Source organism: Bufo gargarizans, chromosome 7 (genome assembly GCF_014858855.1).
Source record: "Bufo gargarizans isolate SCDJY-AF-19 chromosome 7, ASM1485885v1, whole genome shotgun sequence".
Lineage (NCBI taxonomy): Eukaryota > Metazoa > Chordata > Amphibia > Anura > Bufonidae > Bufo > Bufo gargarizans.
Window position 1 is genome coordinate 22,061,305 of NC_058086.1, and position 21,295 is coordinate 22,082,599.

The 21,295-nt window shown below is 47.9% G+C and overlaps 1 protein-coding gene across 1 annotated transcript in view; it reads right to left on the minus strand.

The window, feature by feature from the left end:
• Positions 1-3,168: 3,168 nt before the first annotated feature.
• CFAP92 (cilia and flagella associated protein 92 (putative)) overlaps positions 3,169-21,295 on the minus strand; it is an 88,431-nt gene continuing 70,304 nt past the window's right edge. Inside the window, exons 12-17 of the mRNA XM_044301560.1 lie at positions 20,920-21,084; positions 16,962-17,174; positions 15,339-15,492; positions 13,746-13,945; positions 11,632-11,813; positions 3,169-3,789 (exon numbers count right to left, since the gene is read on the minus strand). Coding sequence (XP_044157495.1) covers positions 3,594-3,789; positions 11,632-11,813; positions 13,746-13,945; positions 15,339-15,492; positions 16,962-17,174; positions 20,920-21,084 — 1,110 coding nt within the window. The 3' untranslated portion in view covers positions 3,169-3,593. The remainder of the gene's footprint in view (positions 3,790-11,631; positions 11,814-13,745; positions 13,946-15,338; positions 15,493-16,961; positions 17,175-20,919; positions 21,085-21,295) is intronic.

Sequence of the window (21,295 nt, forward strand, 5' to 3'; positions counted from 1 at the left end):
ACCATCCGCCAATGCATGAGTGTGCACCCTGTAAAACTTGGTAAAGGTGTGCAAGGAAGACCAAGTGGCCGCCTTGCACAATTGTTCAGCCGAAGCCCGATGTATCTGGGCCCAAGAGGCACCGACCGCTCTGGTGGAATGAGCAGTGATACCGAAAGGCAGAACCCTGCCCTTGGCGCGGTAAGCCTCAGCAATAGTTAATTTGATGAAACGGGCGATAGCCACCTTGGAGGCTGACAACCCCTTGCGCGGACCCTCCGGAACAACAAAAAGAGAGTCCGTGTGACGAAAAGGGTAAATCTTCAAGGCCCTAACAACGTGTAAACGTTGAAGTTCCCGTTCCTGGTGGTGGGAAGGGGATGGGCACAGAGAAGGGAGGACCACCAGCGGAGGGAGGCCCAAACTTGGGGAGTTAGAAGAAAGGGCCGGTCCAGACTCTCTGGCGACTTGTCCCAGGCAGAGAGGATCGCGCTTTGAAGGGTGCAGGAATGAAACTGTGCGAACGGAATCGCCTCGAAGCAGGCAACCATTTGTCCCAACACCCGCATATGTTGGATCGGAAGGACGGACAGCGGAGGAGAAGACCAGTGGAGGGCCAGGCGCTTGTCCGTTGGAAGACGGACCTCCGCCGCCTCCGTATCCAGCAGCATCCCCAGGAAGATCAACCATCTGGAGGGAAACTGGGAAGACTTGAGAAGCCAACCGAACCGCCCCAGGGTCTCCAGAGTGAGGTCCACGCTGGTGGACGCCTGAGAAAAGGAGGGCGCCTTGATGAGGACGTCGTCCAAGGGAGGCCACCGCGGATCGGAGGTTTAGCCGTTTTAAGTCTAGGATCAGCCACACCGAGCCTTCTTTTTTGGGGACCACAAAGAGGTTCGAGTAGAACCCCTTGAATTGGTCCGTCGGAGGCACGGGAATGATGATTACCTTGTCTAGTAGGGTGTGAATGGCTGCGGAGAAGGCGGCCGCACACTAGGGGTGGGCATCGGAGACATGAGCCCGCCAGACGCCCCTGAAAAGGAGAAGGCGGCCCCCCACCCGGGTGGGTGGTGGCGCACCTTAAGGCGGGGACTGCTTGGCCGTAGAGGGACAGCCAGCCTGTGACTTGCGCCAGGTGGGCTGTGCCCAAAAAAAGGGCTTCTTGCGCCTATCTTGGGAGGGGCCAGATGAGGAACCGGCTGCGAATCAAGGCCCGGAGGACCTGCAGGAGGACCAAAAACGAGACGAACCAGAGCGACCTCGAGGGGTGCCTTTGGTTCTGGACTGGGGAAGATGGGTGCTCTTGCCACCCGTGGCTTCTAAAATTATTTTGTCCAAATGGGTCCCGAATAAACGGGAGCCCGTGAATGGTAGCACAGTAAGGGAACGTTTGGAGGCGGCGCCCAAACCTTCAACCTGGCATGCAGAGCAATGCGGATCAGATTGCCCACGTGGAAAGGGTTCTTTACAGGCGGTGTGGGATCCGACATGTTGGTGATGAGGGATAATATAACCCAGGAAAAAAAGAGAGAGGCCTAAACTCAAGCTGGGGCCACTGGCGCTGGGAGGGGGTTAACAGTCCTACCAGGAGACAGAAAAACAAGAAGCAGTAGCAGCGGTCGTTGAGGCAGCTCTGGACGACTGAAGGCAGCAGCGTTGGCCAGCAGGTTCAGGCCTGGATACCGGCTGGGGGAAAAAGAAAAGCGCTGCGGCCACCCGCAGCGCCGGTGTTCCCAGAGTTTGCGGCAAGTAGTGAAACTGCGGCCATTCTGGAAGCAGGAATGAAATAAGGAGAGGGGAACCGCAGGCCCTAGACTTAAGCACCCTAACAGCTCAGCCAAGTTCTTGGGGGAAAGGGGGGTGGGGGGGTTGGGCTGGAGCAGCCACCTCTCACCGTCCTGCGGTCTTCACCCTCGGTCCATTCCAGCAGGGTCTCCCCTTCAGCTACTGGCAGCGCAGTGGCAGGACGCTGGAAGAGGGACTTGGCGTGCGGGCGACCCTTACGCTGGTGGGATGCAGGGGAGCTGGGCTGCCCTGGTCCCCCTTGTCTTCTGTGGGGGAGGCAGCAGTGCAGGTGACCGGCACTGGCGCAACTCAACCCCGGGAGAAACAGAGGTCCAGGCGTCTCTGTTGCCCCTGAAAAATAAAAAATCCAGATTAAAAATAAAATAAAAAATAAGGAGAAAAAACAGCCCTGCAAAGCAGGGAGTGTCTTGCCTCATTGGACACTAAGCAAAAAACTGGCAGTCTCTCTCTCCAGGCTGAGGGTAATAGCTGCTGGAGGAGGGGCTTAACAGTTTTTCACTTAGTGTCACGCCTCCTAGGGAGCTGAGCTATACCCAAGGTCTCCTGTGTCCCCCAAGGAAATGGGCGAGAAAGGACACATCCCTTGAGCTGCCAATGAATAAAAGGAGATCTCTGGATTCATGTGAGGTACAGGGCTGGTTCTAGCTTTGTTAGAAAGAGGTTGGCGTGTGCTATATACTGTATCTGATTTTTATTTTTTACAATCATGGCATAGCCCCTTTTAAAGACTGGTTCCCCATAATCTGTTCACCACAGGATGTCCCATTGCTGGGACTGGCAGCGACTGGCTGTAATCTGCAAAGGAACTTTGCAGAAAGTGAAAGTGTTATATTCCTCTGCAGCACCACTATCAGAGAAATTAAGCATTACATGATGGCAAGTGACGTTGAAGGAAAATAAAGAAACGCTCAATGCAGCCATTTTCCTATCCAGATAATTATGGAGCTCCTGAACTTCCCTCTGTGAACTCAGAAGGACTTAAAGGGATTATCCCATGACTAATGTAAAAAATTAAAATCAGACATTATATAGTACATGACAATCTTTCTAACAAAACTAGAACCAGCCCTGTATCTCACATGGATCCAGAGATCTCCACATTCATTGCTCTACTAGATTTATATGAAGCTGACAGATAAAGGGGAGTGTCCTTTCTGCTGCAGCTCAGGGGGACGTGTCTCAGCTCTCCCTATCACAGCTCAAGGGGCGTGTCCATGCTCCCCCTATCACAGCTCAGGAGGCAGTTGAAGGATGAAACTGAGCATGTGTGGCCATCTCAGTAAGCAGGACAAAGAAAAAAAAAAACAGCAGGTGGAGGCGCTATACAGATACATTTTATTGAAAAATAATTTTTAATTACAAGCAATTACAAAAGTATTCAGATTCAGGTGCTGGTTTGAAAACTGTAGAATATTTTTTGTGGGACAACCCCTTTACCATGGGATTCGAAATTAGGTTTCCTAAACCAGACAAATGCAAAAATGCCCAGGAGAACTTTGATTAACCTCCAAAAATACACACCTAGCATTATCCTGTAGAAAGTTACAAACCTGTCATGTTGTGCATGCTGCTCAGCATCTTCTGCCCCATAACGTTCTGCCTATAGACAGAGCAGCATACTCAACGCAAAAGTAATAGTCATCAAAACAGTCTCTCTAGAAGTCAATTATTGTCCTCAGACGCTCAGTGATTTTCTACGGTGTCCATCTTCCTGCATATGTAACACAAGCCTAAAGAGCATGATTTCATATGAAGTGTTATTTTATTGACAAAGGTCATCCGTATATGGGTGGGTGGGTGGTTGCCAATTATTGAATATGAAGCAGAAAACCTTTGTGGCTCTGGATCCGAACAACGTTCTGAAATTCATCCGCCGTCTTTGGTGCGGAATTGGCTTTGACACCTGATGGTGCAGACTTTAAGAGGATGAAGGAATTTTTCTCCTCGGCGCTCAACTCCTTTATTTTCCTCTTGTAAATGACTGAATGGTCTGTAGAATTAGAGCTGTAAGAACCGAGAAACACATAAATTGAATATTCAGTGGAGATTCTGTTAAGCATTCAGAGGAGAACATCCATTAGCTATAAAATGGTAATGGGGGAATTTAAATGACCTGAATAATGAAGGAAGGAGAGCAATTACCTATTAGGTGGGTCTGAGTACGTGACAAAATGTATTACTAGGCATTGCACAAATTACAAAAGCAGCGGATTTAACTTTTTCAGGCATATTAGTGAGCGTCAGGAACAGTGAGCAATACAAATACAAAAGTGTAATACCGCCATCAAGGGAAACCAGGCTGCGACAAATTATTAAAGGGCCATTCTGGCGACATCAGTTCTGACTCGTCTTATAATCCTGACCAGAGAAATGCTGCATGCCGGATAACGTATGGAAACACACTCTACTACTTCTATTCTGCTTCCTCAGAAACAATCTGCCGATCGATTGTGTTTGCTGAAGTTTCCATAACTTTTAGAGGAACAGGTTACATTCATAAGAAGGGATAGCAAGCTAACTAGTAACCTCCTACCACTAGTGCAAAGGAAGAGCTCCTCAAGTGGGACAAAAGATGAGGCAGATTTGATAAACCCGAAAGCACAAGGGGCAGATCAAGTCTGTTAAAGGGGTTTACCAGCAAATGATAGGTTAGGTCATCATTGTTAGATCATCAGGATCCAACTCCCAGCACCCCCGCGTTCAGCTGTTTCAAGGAGCTGCCCGCCGCTAGGGTTGCAGTAAACGATTATTTTAGAAATTGAGTATTCTAGCGATTATTTTTACGATTAATTAAGTAATCTAATAAGAAAAAGGAGATTTTTGTATAACTTACCAGTTAAATCTCTTTCTCGCTCTTCCTTGGGGGACACAGACCTTGGGTATAGCTCAGCTCCCTAGGAGGCGTGACACTAAGTAAAACTGTTAAGCCCCTCCTCCATCAGCTATACCCTCAGCCTGGAGATAGAGGCTACCAGTTGCGTGTCCAAGTAGTGAAAGGAAAACAACCAATAACAGGAACAACCAACCAGCAACCCAACGGGGCGCCAAACCATAACCCTGTAACCAAACACAGAAGGGTGGGTGCTGTGTCCCCCAAGGAAGAGCGAGAAAGAGATTTAACTGGTAAGTTATACAAAAATCTCCTTTTCTCGCCCATTTTCCTTGGGGGACACAGACCTTGGGACGTTCAAGAGCAGTCCAAGAAGGGAGGGACCACAAACCCAAGGCGGAACACCACCAGAGCATCAGGAAACCGCTGTCTGCAAAACCAGGCGGCCCAAAGCAGCATCCGCTGATGCATGCGTATGCACTCTATAGAACTTTGTGAAAGTGTGCAGAGAGGACCAAGTGGCTGCCTTGCACAACTGTTCAGCCGAGGCCCGATGCCTCTGCGCCCAGGAAGCACCGACTGCTCTGGTGGAATGAGCAGTGATGCCGAAAGGCGGAGCTCTGCCCTGGGCTCGATAAGCCTCAGACACCGCCAGTTTAATGAAACGGGCAATAGCCACCTTGGAGACTGCCAAACCCTTGCGCGAACCCTCCGGAACCAAAAACAGGGAGTCCGTGCGCGGAAAGGATCCGGTGACCTCCAAGTAAATCCTCAACGCCCTGACCACATCCAGACGGTGCAGTTCCCGTTCTCTGGGGTGGGAAGGAGAGGGACAGAGCGACGGAAGGACGATGTCCTCATTGATGTGAAAGGCGGAAACCACCTTTGGCAGGAAGGTCGGGACAGGCCGAAGCACAACCTTATCCTGGTGGAAGACCAGGAAAGGGTCGGAGCAAGAAAGAGCCGCTAACTCCGACACCCGTCGGAGAGACGTGATGGCCACAAGAAAGATGACCTTGCAGGACAGAAGACGAAGGGAGACTTCCCGTAAAGGCTCGAAGGGGGCGGATTGGAGCGCCGAGAGCACCACATTCAGGTCCCAGGAAGGAACTGGAGGGCGGTACGGCGGAACAGAGTGAGCCACCCCTTGTAAGAAGGTCTTAATGGGCCCTAGAGGGGCCAGGGGACGCTGGAGAAGAATAGACAGCGCCGAAATCTGTCCCTTCAGAGAACTGAGGCTCAGCCCCAGGTCCAGACCCGACTGGAGGAAGGACAGGAGTGTGGGAAGGGAGAATCGGAGAGGAGGGATGCTCCGGGACTCACAGAACCCCAGATAGGACCTCCAAACCCGATAGTAGATCCTAGAGGATACAGGCTTACGAGCACGGATCATGGTGCGGATTACGTCCGCGGAGAAACCCCGTCGCGTTAAGACGGCGGTCTCAATAGCCACGCCGTCAAACGTAGCGAGCCTAAATGCTCGTGGAAGATCGGTCCCTGAGAGAGAAGGTCTTCCCTGGAGGGCAGTGGCCACGGTGCGTCTGCCAACAGCAACATTAGGTCGGCGTACCAAGACCGGCGGGGCCAATCCGGGGCGATTAAAATCGCGGGAACGCCCTCTGCCGCGATCCTCCGAAGAACCCGTGGCAGGAGGGGAAAAGGAGGAAAGACGTACAGAAGGGAGAATTCGCGCCACGGAAGGACGAGCGCGTCGGCGCCGTATGCCTTCGGGTCCCGTGCCCTGGCCAGGTATAGGGGGACCTTGTGGTTGAATTTGGAAGCCATGAGGTCCACGTCGGGGCGACCCCAGCGAAGACAAAGGGCTTCGAACACCTCTGGGTGCAGGGACCATTCTCCCGGGTCGATGGTGGACCGGCTGAGGAAATCCGCCGCCCAGTTGTCCACCCCCGGGATGTAAATCGCAGATAAGGCCGGCACGTGCGTCTCCGCCCAGAGGAGAATGAGGGACACCTCTTGCATCGCTGCGAGTGCCTCCCTGATGGTTTATGTATGCCACAGCCGTGGCATTGTCCGATTGGATCCGAACAGGGTGGCCCTTCAGTAGATGGGTCCAGTGTCTGAGGGACAGAAAAATCGCCCTCAGTTCCAGAATATTGATTGGAAGTCTGGACTCCGATAGAGACCAAACGCCCTGGACGGACCGGGGAGGGAAAACCCCCCCCCACCCCCGTAAGCTGGCATCGGTGGTAATCACCAGCCAGTTCAGTGGGAGGAAGGACTTCCCCCTTAGAGGGATATGCAACCACCAGCTGAGGGAAGCCCGAGCCAGGGGAGGCAGAAGAAAGGTCCTGTCCAGACTCCCCGGTGATTTGTCCCAGGCCGACAGAATTGCCCTCTGAAAGGTGCGGGATCGGAATTGTGCGAACGGCACCGCTTCGAAACAGGCAACCATCTTTCCCAACAACCGCATGCTGGATCTGAGGGAAGGGCGGCGATGACGGAGGAGACTGTGAACCGACCCGCGAAGGGCCAGACGCTTGTCCGACGGGAGGCGGACCTCCGCCAACTCTGTATCCAGGAGCATCCCCAGGAAGATCAGCCGTCTGGAGGGGATAAGGGAAGACTTGGGGTGGTTGATAACCCAACCGAAACGCGTCAGGGTCTCCAGGGTGAGGTCCACACTGCCGGATGCCTGAGAGAAGGAGGGTGCCTTGACCAGGATGTCGTCCAAGTATGGGAGAAGAAAAACACTTCTTGAACGTAGAAGGGCCAAGACAGGGGCCAGGACCTTGGTGAACACCCGAGGAGCCGTCGCCAGACCAAGGGAAGGGCGACGAATTGGAAGTGATCGTCCCCCACCGCGAAGCGGTGATGACATGGAGCAACCGGAACGTGGAGGTATGCATCCTGAATGTCGATCGAAACCATGAAATCCCCTCTTTCCAGGGAGGCCACTGCGGACCTGAGAGACTCCATCCGGAATCTCTGTAGTCGGAGAAAACGGTTCAGGCGTTTTAGGTCCAAGATCGGTCGCACTGAGCCTTCCTTCTTGGGAACCACAAAGAGGTTCGAGTAGAACCCCCTGAACCTTTCCGTCGGAGGCACGGGGGTGACGACACCCTTGTCCATTAGAGAGCGAATAGCCGCGAAGAAGGCGGCCGCTCGTACGGGATCCCGCGGAGGACGGGATCGGAAGAAACGGTCTGGCGGAATGGACGCAAATTCGATCTTGTATCCGCAAGATACAATCTCGAGCGCCCATGCGTCTGAGATGTGGGCCCGCCATACGTTCCTGAACAGGAGAAGGCGGCCCCCCACCCGGGTGGGTGGGGGCGCACCTTCAGGCAGAGGGCTGCTGGCCTGTGGGAGCCCGTGCAGGCTGGGACTTGCGCCAGGTAGGTTGCGTCCGAAAAAATGGCTTCTTGCGCCTATCTTGGACTGGGCCAGAGGAAGAAGAACTGACCGCGGGTCTAGACCCGGTGGTCTTGCGAAAGGACCGAAACCGGGACGAACCAGCGCGACCACGGGGGGCGCCCTTTGGCCTGGACTGGGGGAGGAGAGTACTCTTCCCACCCGTGGCCTCTGATATAAGTTCGTCCAGACGGGTCCCGAACAGGCGGGAACCCGTAAATGGTAGGCCGGCCAAAGAGCGTTTGGAAGCGGCGTCCGCCGCCCAAACCTTCAGCCAGAGTTCCCTCCTGACAGAAACTGCCAGGGCAGAGGAACGGGCAATGAGGGCACCCGCATCAAGGGAGGCCTCACAGACGAATTTTCCGGCCTGAACAATTAGTTGGGCTAAGGAGCGGAGGTCCTGAACAGGGACGTCCGACCCTAACTCCCGTTCCAGTTGCAAACCCCATTCAGAGACCGCTTTACCAACCCAGGCGGAGGCAAAGACCGGTCTAAGGGCCGAACCAGAGGCAGTAAATATGGCCTTGGAGAGGGATTCCGTACGACGGTCCTCAACAGACTGGAGGGAAGATCCGTCCTGTACCGGAATAGTAGTGCTTTTGGACAGGCGAGCCACGGGAGGATCAACCTTAGGCGGGGATGTCCACGTGGTCACAGAATCCGCTGGAAAGGGATAGCAAATGTCCAGCTTTTTGGGTGTAATAAAGCGGACGTTAGGCCGGGTCCAAGCCTTGGATACCACAGAAGAAAAATCAGCGTGTATGGGAAAAACCTTGGAGGCCTGTCTGGGGCGGAGAAAGGACACGCCGGCCTGTTCGGAGCTGGGGGGGGTCATCGTGTATCTGAAAGGTATCACGGATGCTAGCGATAAGATGCCCCACCGCGGACGCCAATTTGGACGGAAGCTCTGAGTCCATGTCCACGTCCGAATCCGCCAGTTCTCCCTCAGAAAGCGTATCCCTTTGAGAGGATAGACTCGACTGAGCTCGCACGCATGGCGGAGAGAGCGAAGCATCTGGAGAAGATGTGCGCTCAACCCTTGAACGTTTCTGAGTATGCCGGGCCCTGGAAGATTCGCTGGGAGGCAGGGAACCAGTGGGGGCGGCAGAAACGGTAGTCCCAGCGGGTGCGACAGGGATTGTGGCAGCCTGCGGGAGAGGCGGTCTATCCACGAGACGGCCCACTACGTGTGTAAGGCTTTCCACTGCCTGAGACAGAGACCTAGCCCAGTCAGGGGGTTCAGAGGCACCGGGGGTCGCAGCGGGAAGCGGGCCCTGCATCGGGGCCTGACATGCAAGGCAATGCGGCTCAGATTGTCCACGCGGAAAAAGTTCCTTACAGGCGGTACAGGCATGGTACCAGGGTTTGGGGGCACCCGTGGGATCTGACATGCTGAAAGGTGGTTGTACTCTAATACAGAGACCACAAAGGGTTATAGCAGCTATGGCCAGGAGGGTTAGGAGAGGGTTAACTGTCCTACCAGTGCCTCAGAAGAACGTCAGGAGTAGAGATGGAGCAGATCAGCAGCAGCAGAGAGCAGCAACAGCAGTGAGCCAGCAGATAGCGCCCACAGAAGCCGAGCGATGTACACAGGAGTTTAGAGTCCCCCACCGTGTCTCAGCTTCCTGTCAGGAGTGAGGAAGCGCGGGAAATCTCAGCAGAATCGCGGGGAAAACAAGCTCCGCCCCCTCCAGCGCTTGCTCCGCCCCCAACAGGACACGCGCGTAAGCCACGCCCCCTGCTGCCGAAAATGCTCTCAGGGCTAAGAAGAAGCCAGATGCCAGAAAATAAAGGGCCCGCAGGCCCCTGGAGTGCGGCGATTTGCCCAGGTGGGTGACCCTCTGCCACCAAGTCCCCTGTTTCGCCGAGAAACAAGCTCCACCGCGATCTGCCCATGTCGGGCATAAGCCCCGCCCCCCGATCGGAACGGAGCGGGCGGCGGCGGGAAGGGAGAGAGGGAGAGAGAATGCCGGGCTGAAGAAAGCAGCGTGGGGGGAACGGCGTGGAGGAAGGCGGCCCCCCTGCTGAGGATAACCTGAGGGGAGCTGGGGAGGGTCTGCTTGAGCGCTCAGAATAAGCGACCACGGGTGCCCCCCTTACCCAGAGGGGTAGGTGCTGCAAATAGGGACGGGGTATGGGCTGGAATAGCCATCTCACCGAACGACGTCTTCACCCTCAGTTCCTTCCAGCAGGGTCGCCCCTTCAGCCACTGGCACCGCAGTGGCAGGAAGCTGGTAGAGGGGCTTGGCGTGCGGGCGACCCCCTAGCTGGCGGGATGTAGGGGAGCCATTGCTGCCCAGATCCTCCTATTGCTTCTGTGGGGGAGGCAGCAGTGCAGATAAATTGGCACTGGCGCAGCTCAACCCCGGGAGAGCAGAGAGGTCCATGCGTCTCTGGTATCCCTAGGAAAAAGTAAAATAACAAAATTAGAAAAATAAAATATCAAGGAGAAAACAGCCCTGCAGTAGCAGGGAGTGTCTTGCCTCCTTGGACACTAAGCTAAAACTGGTAGCCTCTATCTCCAGGCTGAGGGTATAGCTGATGGAGGAGGGGCTTAACAGTTTTACTTAGTGTCACGCCTCCTAGGGAGCTGAGCTATACCCAAGGTCTGTGTCCCCCAAGGAAAATGGGCGAGAAAAATGAATTATTAGACTATTTTCCTTTATAAAAACTCATCAGACCCCCTGCCATCAGTTCCCAATACCCTTTGTTCCCCCCCCTGTGCTATCAACCCAAGTGCATCAGTTCACCCTAGTGCCATCAGCTCCACTATCCCACAGTGCCATCAGCTCCTTTCCCCCAGTGCCTTCAGCTCTCCCCCATCCCAGTGCCTTCAGTTCCACTTCCCCACCCCAGTGCCATCAGCTCTCCCCCACCCCAGTGCCATCAGCTCTTCCCCACCCCAGTGCCATCAGCTCTCCCCCATCCCAGTGCCATCAGCTTCATTCCCCAGTGCCTTCAGTTCCACTCCCCCAGTGCCATCAGCTCATTCCCACCCAGTGCCATCAGCTCAATATCAACAGTTTAGATCAGTGTGGGTCTGAGTGCTGAGACCCCCACGATCCCTAGAACGAGGGTAGAGAAGCACTCACATATATCGCGCTCTCTCTCCTCACTGTTGAGGATAAAATCAAGATGGGCCTATAGACTTCTATGAAGCCTGTATACTCCCAGTATATGTAGAGTTCCCATTTTAAGTAGATTAAAAGTGTTCAGACTCTTTTAAAAAAAATGCCTTGGTTCACTGAACCCTGTTTTTTAGCACTTGGTGCAAGGAGTTGGACAACCCCATTGAGCTGATTGTACAGTAATCTAAACAGTAGTCTGATCCTGTCTATTTCTAGGTGTTTGTTATTAGTGAAGCTTTTGGGGTTGGATCCCGCTAATGTTGTCAGGGTCAGACTAGATCTAGACATGTCTGATCCTGTTTCCGCAGGCAGATAAGCGGCACCCCGGTTGTTTGGCAGACATTTATTCCTCTTTGCTATGGTACCCACTGCGCTCGCCAGTGGGAGCCATTTTTAAAGAATGGACTTCTGCCGTACATGTACAGCGACAGTCTTGAAGGGGTTAATACCTGGGCAAGCAGTGCAATAATCGATCTGTAAGTCATGAATGTCCCCTGGGGGATGATGGGAACTTACGTAAAGTCTTTCCCTCTCAGCTTCCGGTACGTCTCATGGTTCATGTTATGGCAGGGAATAGCATTGTCAGTCCATTTCAAGCTGTGATCTTTAAGTTCTCCTGGAATAAAACCCATGCCGTTGATCCCCATTTTGCTTCCATTACTTCCTGACTTTGGTATTACGGCCAATGCTGGCATGGGCTACCAAAAATAAGAGATACATTTTAGGAGGTCTAACCATTTAACCACAGGCACAAAAAAAAATTTTTTCTTAAAAACAATACATAAAATACATGGAAGGGAATGAGTTAATTATTAGGACATGTCAGACAAAGATGTTGTGGTGCTCAAAACTAGTTTATTTCTAAATATTTCAGTAGTTTCCACAGATGGAATCCCATAGGTTAGTTAAACCATTAAAATGTGCTTTAAATAAAGGAAAACAAGCAAGGCCTGGTTATTACCAGACCATGAATATGTCCTGAACCATATGATGAACAGTTCCATGGGTGCACATGAGTGGTGGGACTGTCAATTACCGCTAACATTCAAAAACAGCCTAAAAGGTGTATTCTGGTGGTTACAAGTTATCCTCTATCCAGAGGATGCCGGATAACTACTAGATTGGTGGGGGTCCTACTGCTGGGACCCCACCGATCACTATAAAGGGGGCGCCACACCCCTCAAAACTACCCAAAATGAACAAAGCGGCAGGTTGAGCATGCACACCGCTGCTCCATTCATCTCAATGGGAGTTCTGGAGACAGCGCTCGGATAGAGAATACCATGTAACAACGGGAATGCCTCTTTAACCTTTTGAACCCCGAGCCAGTTTTCACCTTCCTGCCCAGGCCATTTTTTGCAAATCTGACATGTGTCACTTCATGTGGTGATAACTTTAAAACGCTTTTACTTATCCAGGCCATTCTGAGATTGTTTTCTTGTCACATATTGTACTTCATGACACTGGTAAAGTGGAGTCAAAATATTTCATTTTATTTTTAAAAAAAATACTAAAAAAATTTACCAAAAATTATGAAAAATTAGCAAATTTAAATTTCTCTACTTTTATAATAGACAGTAATACCGCCAAAAATGGTTATTACTTTACATTCCCCATATGTCTACTTCATGTTTGGATCATTTTGGGAATGACGTTTTATTTTTTGGGGACGTTACAAGGCTTAGAAGTTTAGAAGAAAATTTTTCAGAAAATTTCTAAAACCCACTTTTTCAGGACCAGTTCAGGTCTGAAGTCACTTTGTGAGGCTTACATAATAGAAACCACCCATAAATAGCCCCATTTTAGAAACTACACCCCTCAAGGTATTCAAAACTGATTTTATAAACTGTGTTAACCCTTTAGGTGTTCCACAAGAATTAATGGAAAATGGAGATGAAATTTCAGAATTTCACTTTTTTGGCAGATTTTCCATTTCAATTTAAAAAAATCCAGTAACAAAGCAAGGGTTAACAGCCAAACAAAACTCTATATTTATTGCCCTGATTCTGTAGTTTACAGAAACACCCCATTTAGCAGTTTTTATCTTATTTTTTTGACGGTGTTCACCTGAGGGGTTAGGTCATGTGATATTTTTTTATAGAGCAGGTCCTTACGGACGTGGCAATACCCAATATGTCTACTTTTTTTAATTTAAGTTTTACACAATAATATTATTTTTGAAACAAAATAGCCATAGTTTTTTTAGCTATTGTCTTCGGTAGGGTATCATTTTTGCGGGATGAGATGACGGTTTGATTGGCACTATTTTGGGGTGCATATGACTTTTTGATCACTTGCTATTACACTTTTTGTGATATAAGTTGACAAAAAAAATGGCTTTTATCCTAATGATACATTTAAAGCTCATGGCATACAGAGATAAAACATTTTACTTAAATAAACCACAACATTTTAGAGTGATTTCCAGGGACTTTGTGGTATCTAAATAATCTACCTAAACCTATAATAAGAAAGCTCTGGTGAATGATTCAGCTCTGGATGGAACTTTTTGCACATTTCTATAGAAAAGGTCTGTATTAGCAGAGAGTAATTATGTATAATTTACTGCATGCTAGAAGTTGTAATGTAAGTCGGAACACAGCATATTACAATGGCCAAGAATCTCCCACCTGAAGTGCAAGACCAGACTTTCTCAGAGACAACTTGGCTCCTTTATCTTTTAACAGTCCTTCAAGTCTGCTCTGCTGGTTACTTGCATGAGGTCCCTGTGCTGTTCGCTCTGTCTGAGGCAAACATCGATGGAATCTCATTTTTTGCTTAATATCTGCGGGCTGAACACTTTCTATAGCTTCTTCCTGCAAAGTTTCATCTATGAGAGAGAAAAGGTCAGAAAAATATATGTGGTTCCATGCATCTCTCGATAGTGAAGTGCTTCTATTAAATAATTTAAAGGGCATCTGTCAGCAGATTTGTCCCTATGACACTGGCTGACCTGTTACATGTGCACTTGGCAGCTGAAGGCATCTGTGTTGGTCCCATGTTCATATGTGCCTGCATTGAATGTTTAAATATATGCAAATGAGCCCCTCGGAGCAACAGGGGCGTTGCCGTTACACCTAAAAGTTCTACTTTTTCTGCTACAGCTGCCCGCCTACTCCACTTTGATTGACAGCACCAAGCATAATGACGTTTTCACTGCCTGGCCCTGTCAACCAAAGTGCAGAGGTTGCGACAGTTGCACAGAGAGCAGGGTCTAGGTTTAATGGCAACGCCCACGTTGCTCCTAGTGGCTCATTTGCATATATTTAACAGATGCCCTTTAATACGACAACTTATTGTAAACTGTCACTTATACAGCAATTCTAAAAATATCACATAACCTATCACATAAACTATGCAAAAAATACTCAAAAGTCCTTTTTACACAGACATGACTCAATGTGAATTTGATGAATCTGAATACAGAATATACAACGCGTAATGGCTCTCACTGTAAAGTGCAATCCTGCACTCCAACTATTGCTGCTTGGCAATACATTTAGCAAACCAGACTGCTTAAAGGAGTATTGTAACAAGTTAGGAGATACTAACGATGGGACCCCCACGATCACCAGATGGGGGGCCCCGCACCCAATGGAGCGCCCATAAATTGGACGGAGTGGCTGGTTGGAAATGCACTCTGCTGCTCCATTCATTTCTTTGGAAATGCTGGAGACAGCGCTGTACTCTCCAGCCACTCCATCCATTTCTGGGGGGCTCCACAGGGTACAGGGCCTCCGTTCTCGTGATCAGTGGGGGTCCCAGCTGTAGGACTGCCAACAATCTGATAGCTATTCCCCCATCCTGTGGATAGGGGATAACTTGTTATAACCGCAATACCCCTTCAAAGTTTGAAGCTAATATAACAAATGTTATTTAGGGAACGGAGAAAGCGTCTCAGTATTCTTCTGTGCGCTCTTTGTTACGCCTCTTGTTTGTGCAGACTTTTCCCCTGCAGTCATTTCACAGCTACTCCACAATCTCATGGATTTTATTCATTTGCACATTGAGTGCTCATGGGAGGTCTAGACACATCTAAATATACCGGCTTTGCCAGGCGAATGATGGATGTGTTTTTGGCTGAATTTTTTCAGGGTGCTGTTAATTACATGCAAGCAGCAATAAGGCCTGCTAATTATATCAGTCTTGAGGGACCATAACTCTGCTTGTATTTATAATGAGTTCTACATGTAATTAGGAAATAGTTTTAAAAAAAAAGTCACCGATAACTTGGACCGTGCCTGGGGCAGACAGAGAACCCCTCTCACAGGGCTTCTTATATAGGTCAAATTCAAGGTGGCGATCTGCCCAACTCCAGTGGTCCCGGGAAAGCGTGGGCTGGAGGGTGTTTGCGTGCAGAATATTTTCTTTCCAGACCTGCAATACAAGACATACATGGGTATTTACTTTTGCAGCCTGACCTTTCAGAGAATGAGATTGGGGGCTGACACTTTCCATTAAAAGCTAATTAAAAATATCAAGGACTATTTGGCTGTCAAAGCTGACCTTTCTGTTTTATGAGCGTTAGGAAAATAGCTTTTTATTGTTTTCCGCTGTGTACACATGTACAGCCACAAATAAATACTGAAATCTCAATGATACTGTTCTTATCTAAGCTCCCATTGAGGTAGCCTATGATCTGTCCATTAGGGTCTTTTATATGGCTTGATGCACAGGGCAATCATCAGGGATGAACAAATCACTCGTGTGAGCTGAATTTACATGCCTTCTGTATGGGGAATGGATGATCGCTACTATGACTGCTCATCCTCTTGCAGATTCATTGGTTGTGGGGAGCACATGCCTGTTTAGGCGAGGCAATGTGCTGTCCACAAATGGTGATTTTTAGGTGCCGCAAACAAGTAAACAAACAAGCCTTTGCTAGCTTGTCAGGTCATTGGTGGCACCTGACAATTGTCGGGAACAAGCGTTTATATTACGTTAGTCCCAATAATTGTCCTGATCCTTGGCCTGTGTTAAAGGGCCCTAAAGCAAGAATGAAAAAATCTCATTACCAAGTATTTCACAGTAGACTGTACCAAAATGACATGTTTGCTTGTTCCAGACCACACATCACGTGGTCTAGTACAGTGATCTAGACGGAAGCCTATTGAACAGACTCGTATAGGGGCGGCCGGTACATTTTCCTTGCAAGTCTTGAGGGCTCATTAGTATTGGCAGCTCTACTCAGAACCTGTTCCTGATCATGTCCGCTGTGTCTGAACCAGTTATGGTTTGTTAATACTATGCATATGAAGTCACCGCCAGAGGGCCAGACAGTGAAAACATCATAGTGCCTGGTCTTGTCAATCATAGTGGAGAGGGTGCCGCAGTTGCAGAGAGAGCAGAGCCTCTAGGAGTAAAGGCAATTACCCAGTTGCTCCTAGAGGCTCATTTGCATATATTAAAGCATCATTTTAGGACATTCAGCACATACACACACATCTAAACATACACATAGCCATAGAGGCTAAAATGCTGCGTGTAGTATTTTTTGTCTGGCCGAACGCAGACATGTACGTCAGCAGTCTGGAACACACTGGCGCAATAGAAAGCGCAGATGTGATCCCAGCCTTAAGGGGCATTTACACCAACAGATTATCTAACAGATTTTCTGACTAATCTTTGGTCAGATGGCCATTTACACGCCAACTATTGGTCTGATTGGAAAGAAATTGGTCAGATAATCTGTTGGTGTAAATGCACCCTAAGCCAACCAATATGCAATGTAAAATTACACGAGTGTCTAACAATGCACCAGGTTTATCACCAGCCTGAGGCAATTTGATAAATGAGGCCGTCTCCAAGACCAGTTAACACAACTGTGTGAATCTTTCCTTACATACCTTGGTTAATTCCAGGATCCGAGCATCATCTGGATTTTTGGGGTGTTTGTTGCTTTCAATGCTGCTCCTGAATCCTGGATACAGAAAACCATTTGACGTCATCCAGTCCGCTCTGGACTTTGCAGCTTGTTTTTTCAGTTCCTGTACAACATCTACTGGACTCACAGTAGCTGACTGGTAATCTAGAGAGTAGGTGTATCTGTGGCTTGGTTCCTGTGCGGAATAATTCAGGGATACAATTAATTTAGAGAGCCCCACATCCTCAGTAAACGTTTAATGATCATCAAAAAAAAGCTACCTTGTCTTTGATAGCATTATTATACACTATTGATATGTGGTACATGCCACTAATTAGTTGACGCAGTGGCTGATAACTTCGCTAATTAAACTGTTGTCTCTCCCAGGAAATCCTTACTACTAAAGCCGACCTCAAAGAAGGCATAGGGAGAAAATAGTTCTAAAATTCTTGTTCAGTATTATAATCTTGTCTAAGATCTGCTGACTGCTTTTCCAAGCATATTTGAGCTAAATGACATTAGTTTATGCCTACTGTAAAAGGGTCATGTCTTCTCTGAAATATCGGACCAGGTTTCAGGGAAGCCAGTTGGTGATATACTAGTGCTGTGATGGCTAACCTCCACACTCCAGCTGTGGTAAAACTACAACTCCCAAAATGCACACTAGCTTGGCTTTTTTCAGAACTCCATAGAAATGAATGGAGCATGCTGAGAGTCGTAGTTTCACCACAGCTGGAGTGCCAGAGGTTAGCCATCACTGTACTAGTGTATAAGATAATGGACCTTAACCAGTGAATAAAATGGGCACTACTACTGCAACACTTAAATGCTGCCTTTATCTACATAACCATTCATCTGAATAGCCACCATGTAAAACTACAGCTGACTGACGCCATGGCTTCTATAAGAAAGGGTCTCTCTCAGATTTTTTGCACTTTAAAAGTTGTCATCAAAACAACCCTTGTCCATATGAACCCACTTACAATCATCCTCTATAAGCCACTGCAGAGAATCACTAAGAAAGAGGGTTCTGATCTTAGTAGATCGGGCCCTGGTCCATGTTATACATGGACGACCATTCATTTAAAGGCCAGCCTGTAATAGCACATTTCCCTTGTGAGCACAGAAGACTGTTGGTGGTTCCAGGACATGGATAGGCAGCAATCAGCTGTTTACTCGGGAAGCTCTTGGATCTGCACCATCTACAAATATTTAGTGCAAAATAGTTTAACCCCTTAAGGACCGGGCTCATTTTCACCTTAAGGACCAGGCCATTTTTTGCAAATCTGACCAGTGTCACTTTATGTGGTGATAACTTTAAAACGCTTTTACATATCCAGGCCATTCTGAGATTATAATACATAGTAATACCTACAAAAATAGTTATTGATTTACATTCCCCATATGTCTTCTTTATGTTTGGATCATTTTGGGAATGCCATTTTATTTTTTGGGGACGTTACAAGGCTTAGAAGCAAATCTTGAAAAATTTCTAAAACCCACTTTTTCAGGACCAGTTCAGGTCTGAAGTCACTTTGTGAGGCTTACATAATAGAAACAACCCAAAAATGACCCCATTTTACAAACTACACTCTCAAGGTATTCAATACTGATTTTAAAAACTTTGTTAACCCTTTAGGTGTTCCACAAGAATTAATGGAAAATAGAGATAAAATTTCACTTTTTTGGCATTTTCCATTTGAATATTTTTTTTCCAGTTACAAAGCAAAGGGTTAACAGCCAAACAAAACTCAATATTTATGGCCCTGATTCTGTAGTTTACAGAAACACCCCATATGTGGTCGTAAACTGCTGTACGGGCACACGGCAGGGCGCAGAAGGAAAGGAATGCCATACGGTTTTTGGAAGGCAGATTTTGCTGGACTGTTTTTTTGACACCATGTCCCATTGAAGCCCCTCTGATGCACCCCTAGAGTAGAAACTCCATAAAAGTGACCTAATTTCGGAAACTACGGGATAGGGTGGCAGTTTTGTTTGTACTATTTTAGGGTAAATATGATTTTTGGTTGCTCTATATTACACTTTCGGTGAGGCAAGATAACAAGAAATAGCTGTTTTAGCACAGTTCATTTTTTTGTTATTTTCAACATTCATCTGACAGGTTAGATCATGTGGTATTTTTATAGAGCAGGTTATTACGGAAGCGGCGATACCTAATAGGTCTATTTTTTTATTTATTTATGTAAGTTTTCCACAATTATTTCATTTTTTAAACAAAAAAAATCATGTTTTAATGTCTCTATAGGCCGAGAGCCATAGTTTTTTCAGTTTGTGGGCGATTATCTTGGGTAGGGTATGATCTTTGCAGGATGAGATGACGGTTTTATCGGCACTATTTTGGGGTGTGTATGACTTTTTGATCGCTTGCTATTACACTTTTTGTGATGTAAGGTCACAAAAAATGGCTTTTTTAAAACTTATTTATTTATTTTTTACAGTATTAACCTGAGGGGTTAGGTCATGTGATATTTTTATAGAGCAGGTTATTACAGATGCGGCGATACCTAATATGTCAACTTTTTTTTATTTATGTAAGTTTTACACAAATATTTCATTTTTGAAACAAAAAAATAATCATGTTTTAGTGTCTCCATAGTCCGAGAGCCATAGTTTTTTCAGTTTTTGGGCGATTTTTTGGGGTAGGGTATGATTTTTGCAGGATGAGATGACGGTTTTATTGGCACTATTTTGGGGTGCGTATGACTTTTTGATCGCTTGCTATTACACTTTTTGTGATGTAAGGGGACGTTTTTATATTTTTTTTTTTACGCTATTCACCTGAGGGGTTAGGTCACATGATATTTTAATAGAGAAGGCTATTACGGACGCGGCGATACCTGATATGTGTAGTGCATTTAATTTTTTTTATTATAACTTTTTGACCCAGACCCACTTGGTTCTTGAAGATCCAGTGGGTGTGATGTCTGTATAATACAGTACAGTACACTATATAGTGTACTGTACTGTATTTTCACTTTACACTTAGTCTGATCAGACTTCTGCTTTTAGCAGAAGTCTGATCAGCACCATGGAAAGCCGGAAGCCTGTGAAGGCGTCTGGTTGCCATGGTAACCATCACCCGCTGCCACAACAGAGCTGCGGGTGATGGGGAGGGAGGGGGGGCCCCCTCCCTCTGTGATACAGTCAAGAATTGGGGGCTGAAAAGGCACAGCAGCCCCCAATGGGAGAAGGAGGGAGCTCCCTCCTTGTTAACCCCTTCCATACAGTGGTCCCTTTGGACCGTGGCATGGAAGGGGTTAAACTAGTGACATCACAGCACAGATGTCAGACGTTTCCAGCAGAGTGTCAGCAATGTGCCATCCTGGAAATGAGAGGGGGCGGGCGGGATGATCGGAGAAGGCCCTGGCACTCTTGTAAGTGCTGCAGCTTTCTTGCTGCTTACCAGTGATATCACGAGCATCGGTCATGTGGCCTAGGTTCAGCTCAGCCCCATTCAAGTGATCAGGTCATCAGTTTCAAATAGTCGGATAAATCCCAAGCATGTAATGGACGTATAGCAATTTGAAGGTACAATATACCAGCCAGTACTCAATGTTACTACTGAAGTACTGTCAGTACTCAATGTGTCTACATATGAAAAAAAGTTTGAATACATAATAAAGATCTTTTCACATTAGGGCAGCATGGTGGCTCAGTGGTTAGCACTAATGCATTGCCACGCTGGGGTCCTAGGTTCAAATCTGACCAAGGACAACATCTGCATGGAGTTTGTATGTTCTCCCGGTGTTTGCGTGGGTTTCCTCCAGGTACTTACAGGTTCCTCCCACACTCCAAAGACATACTGATAGGGACCTTAGATTGTGAGCCCCATTGGGGACAGTTGGATGATGATGTCTGTAAAGTGCTGCGGAATATAGTAGCGCTATATAAGTAAGTATTATAAATAAGGGATTACTGACCGCAGCTAATCTCTGTCGTAAAATCTTTAGCGCCAGTTCTGCAGAGTTGAGCGTCTGCGAGCTGTAATTGTGAACGGTCACCCCATCAACAGGAACAATCTCCACATACTCCACTTCAGGTTTTTTCAACTTTCTATTCAGCTGCCAAACACGGTCAATGTTCATCTGTAAGCGAAAGAGGAGATTTTAAAACTTACTGCACTGAAAACAACGCTGTCCAGAAACAGTGACCACAAGATCAAATAACATTTGTGATCAATAGTGAGCTTAGGCTCTGTTCACATGTGCACTGAAGGATTCATTTGGAGTCTACACCACAGATTCCATCATTTCAACAGACACACATGATGATGTTGTCGCTGCCTGGCCCTGTCAA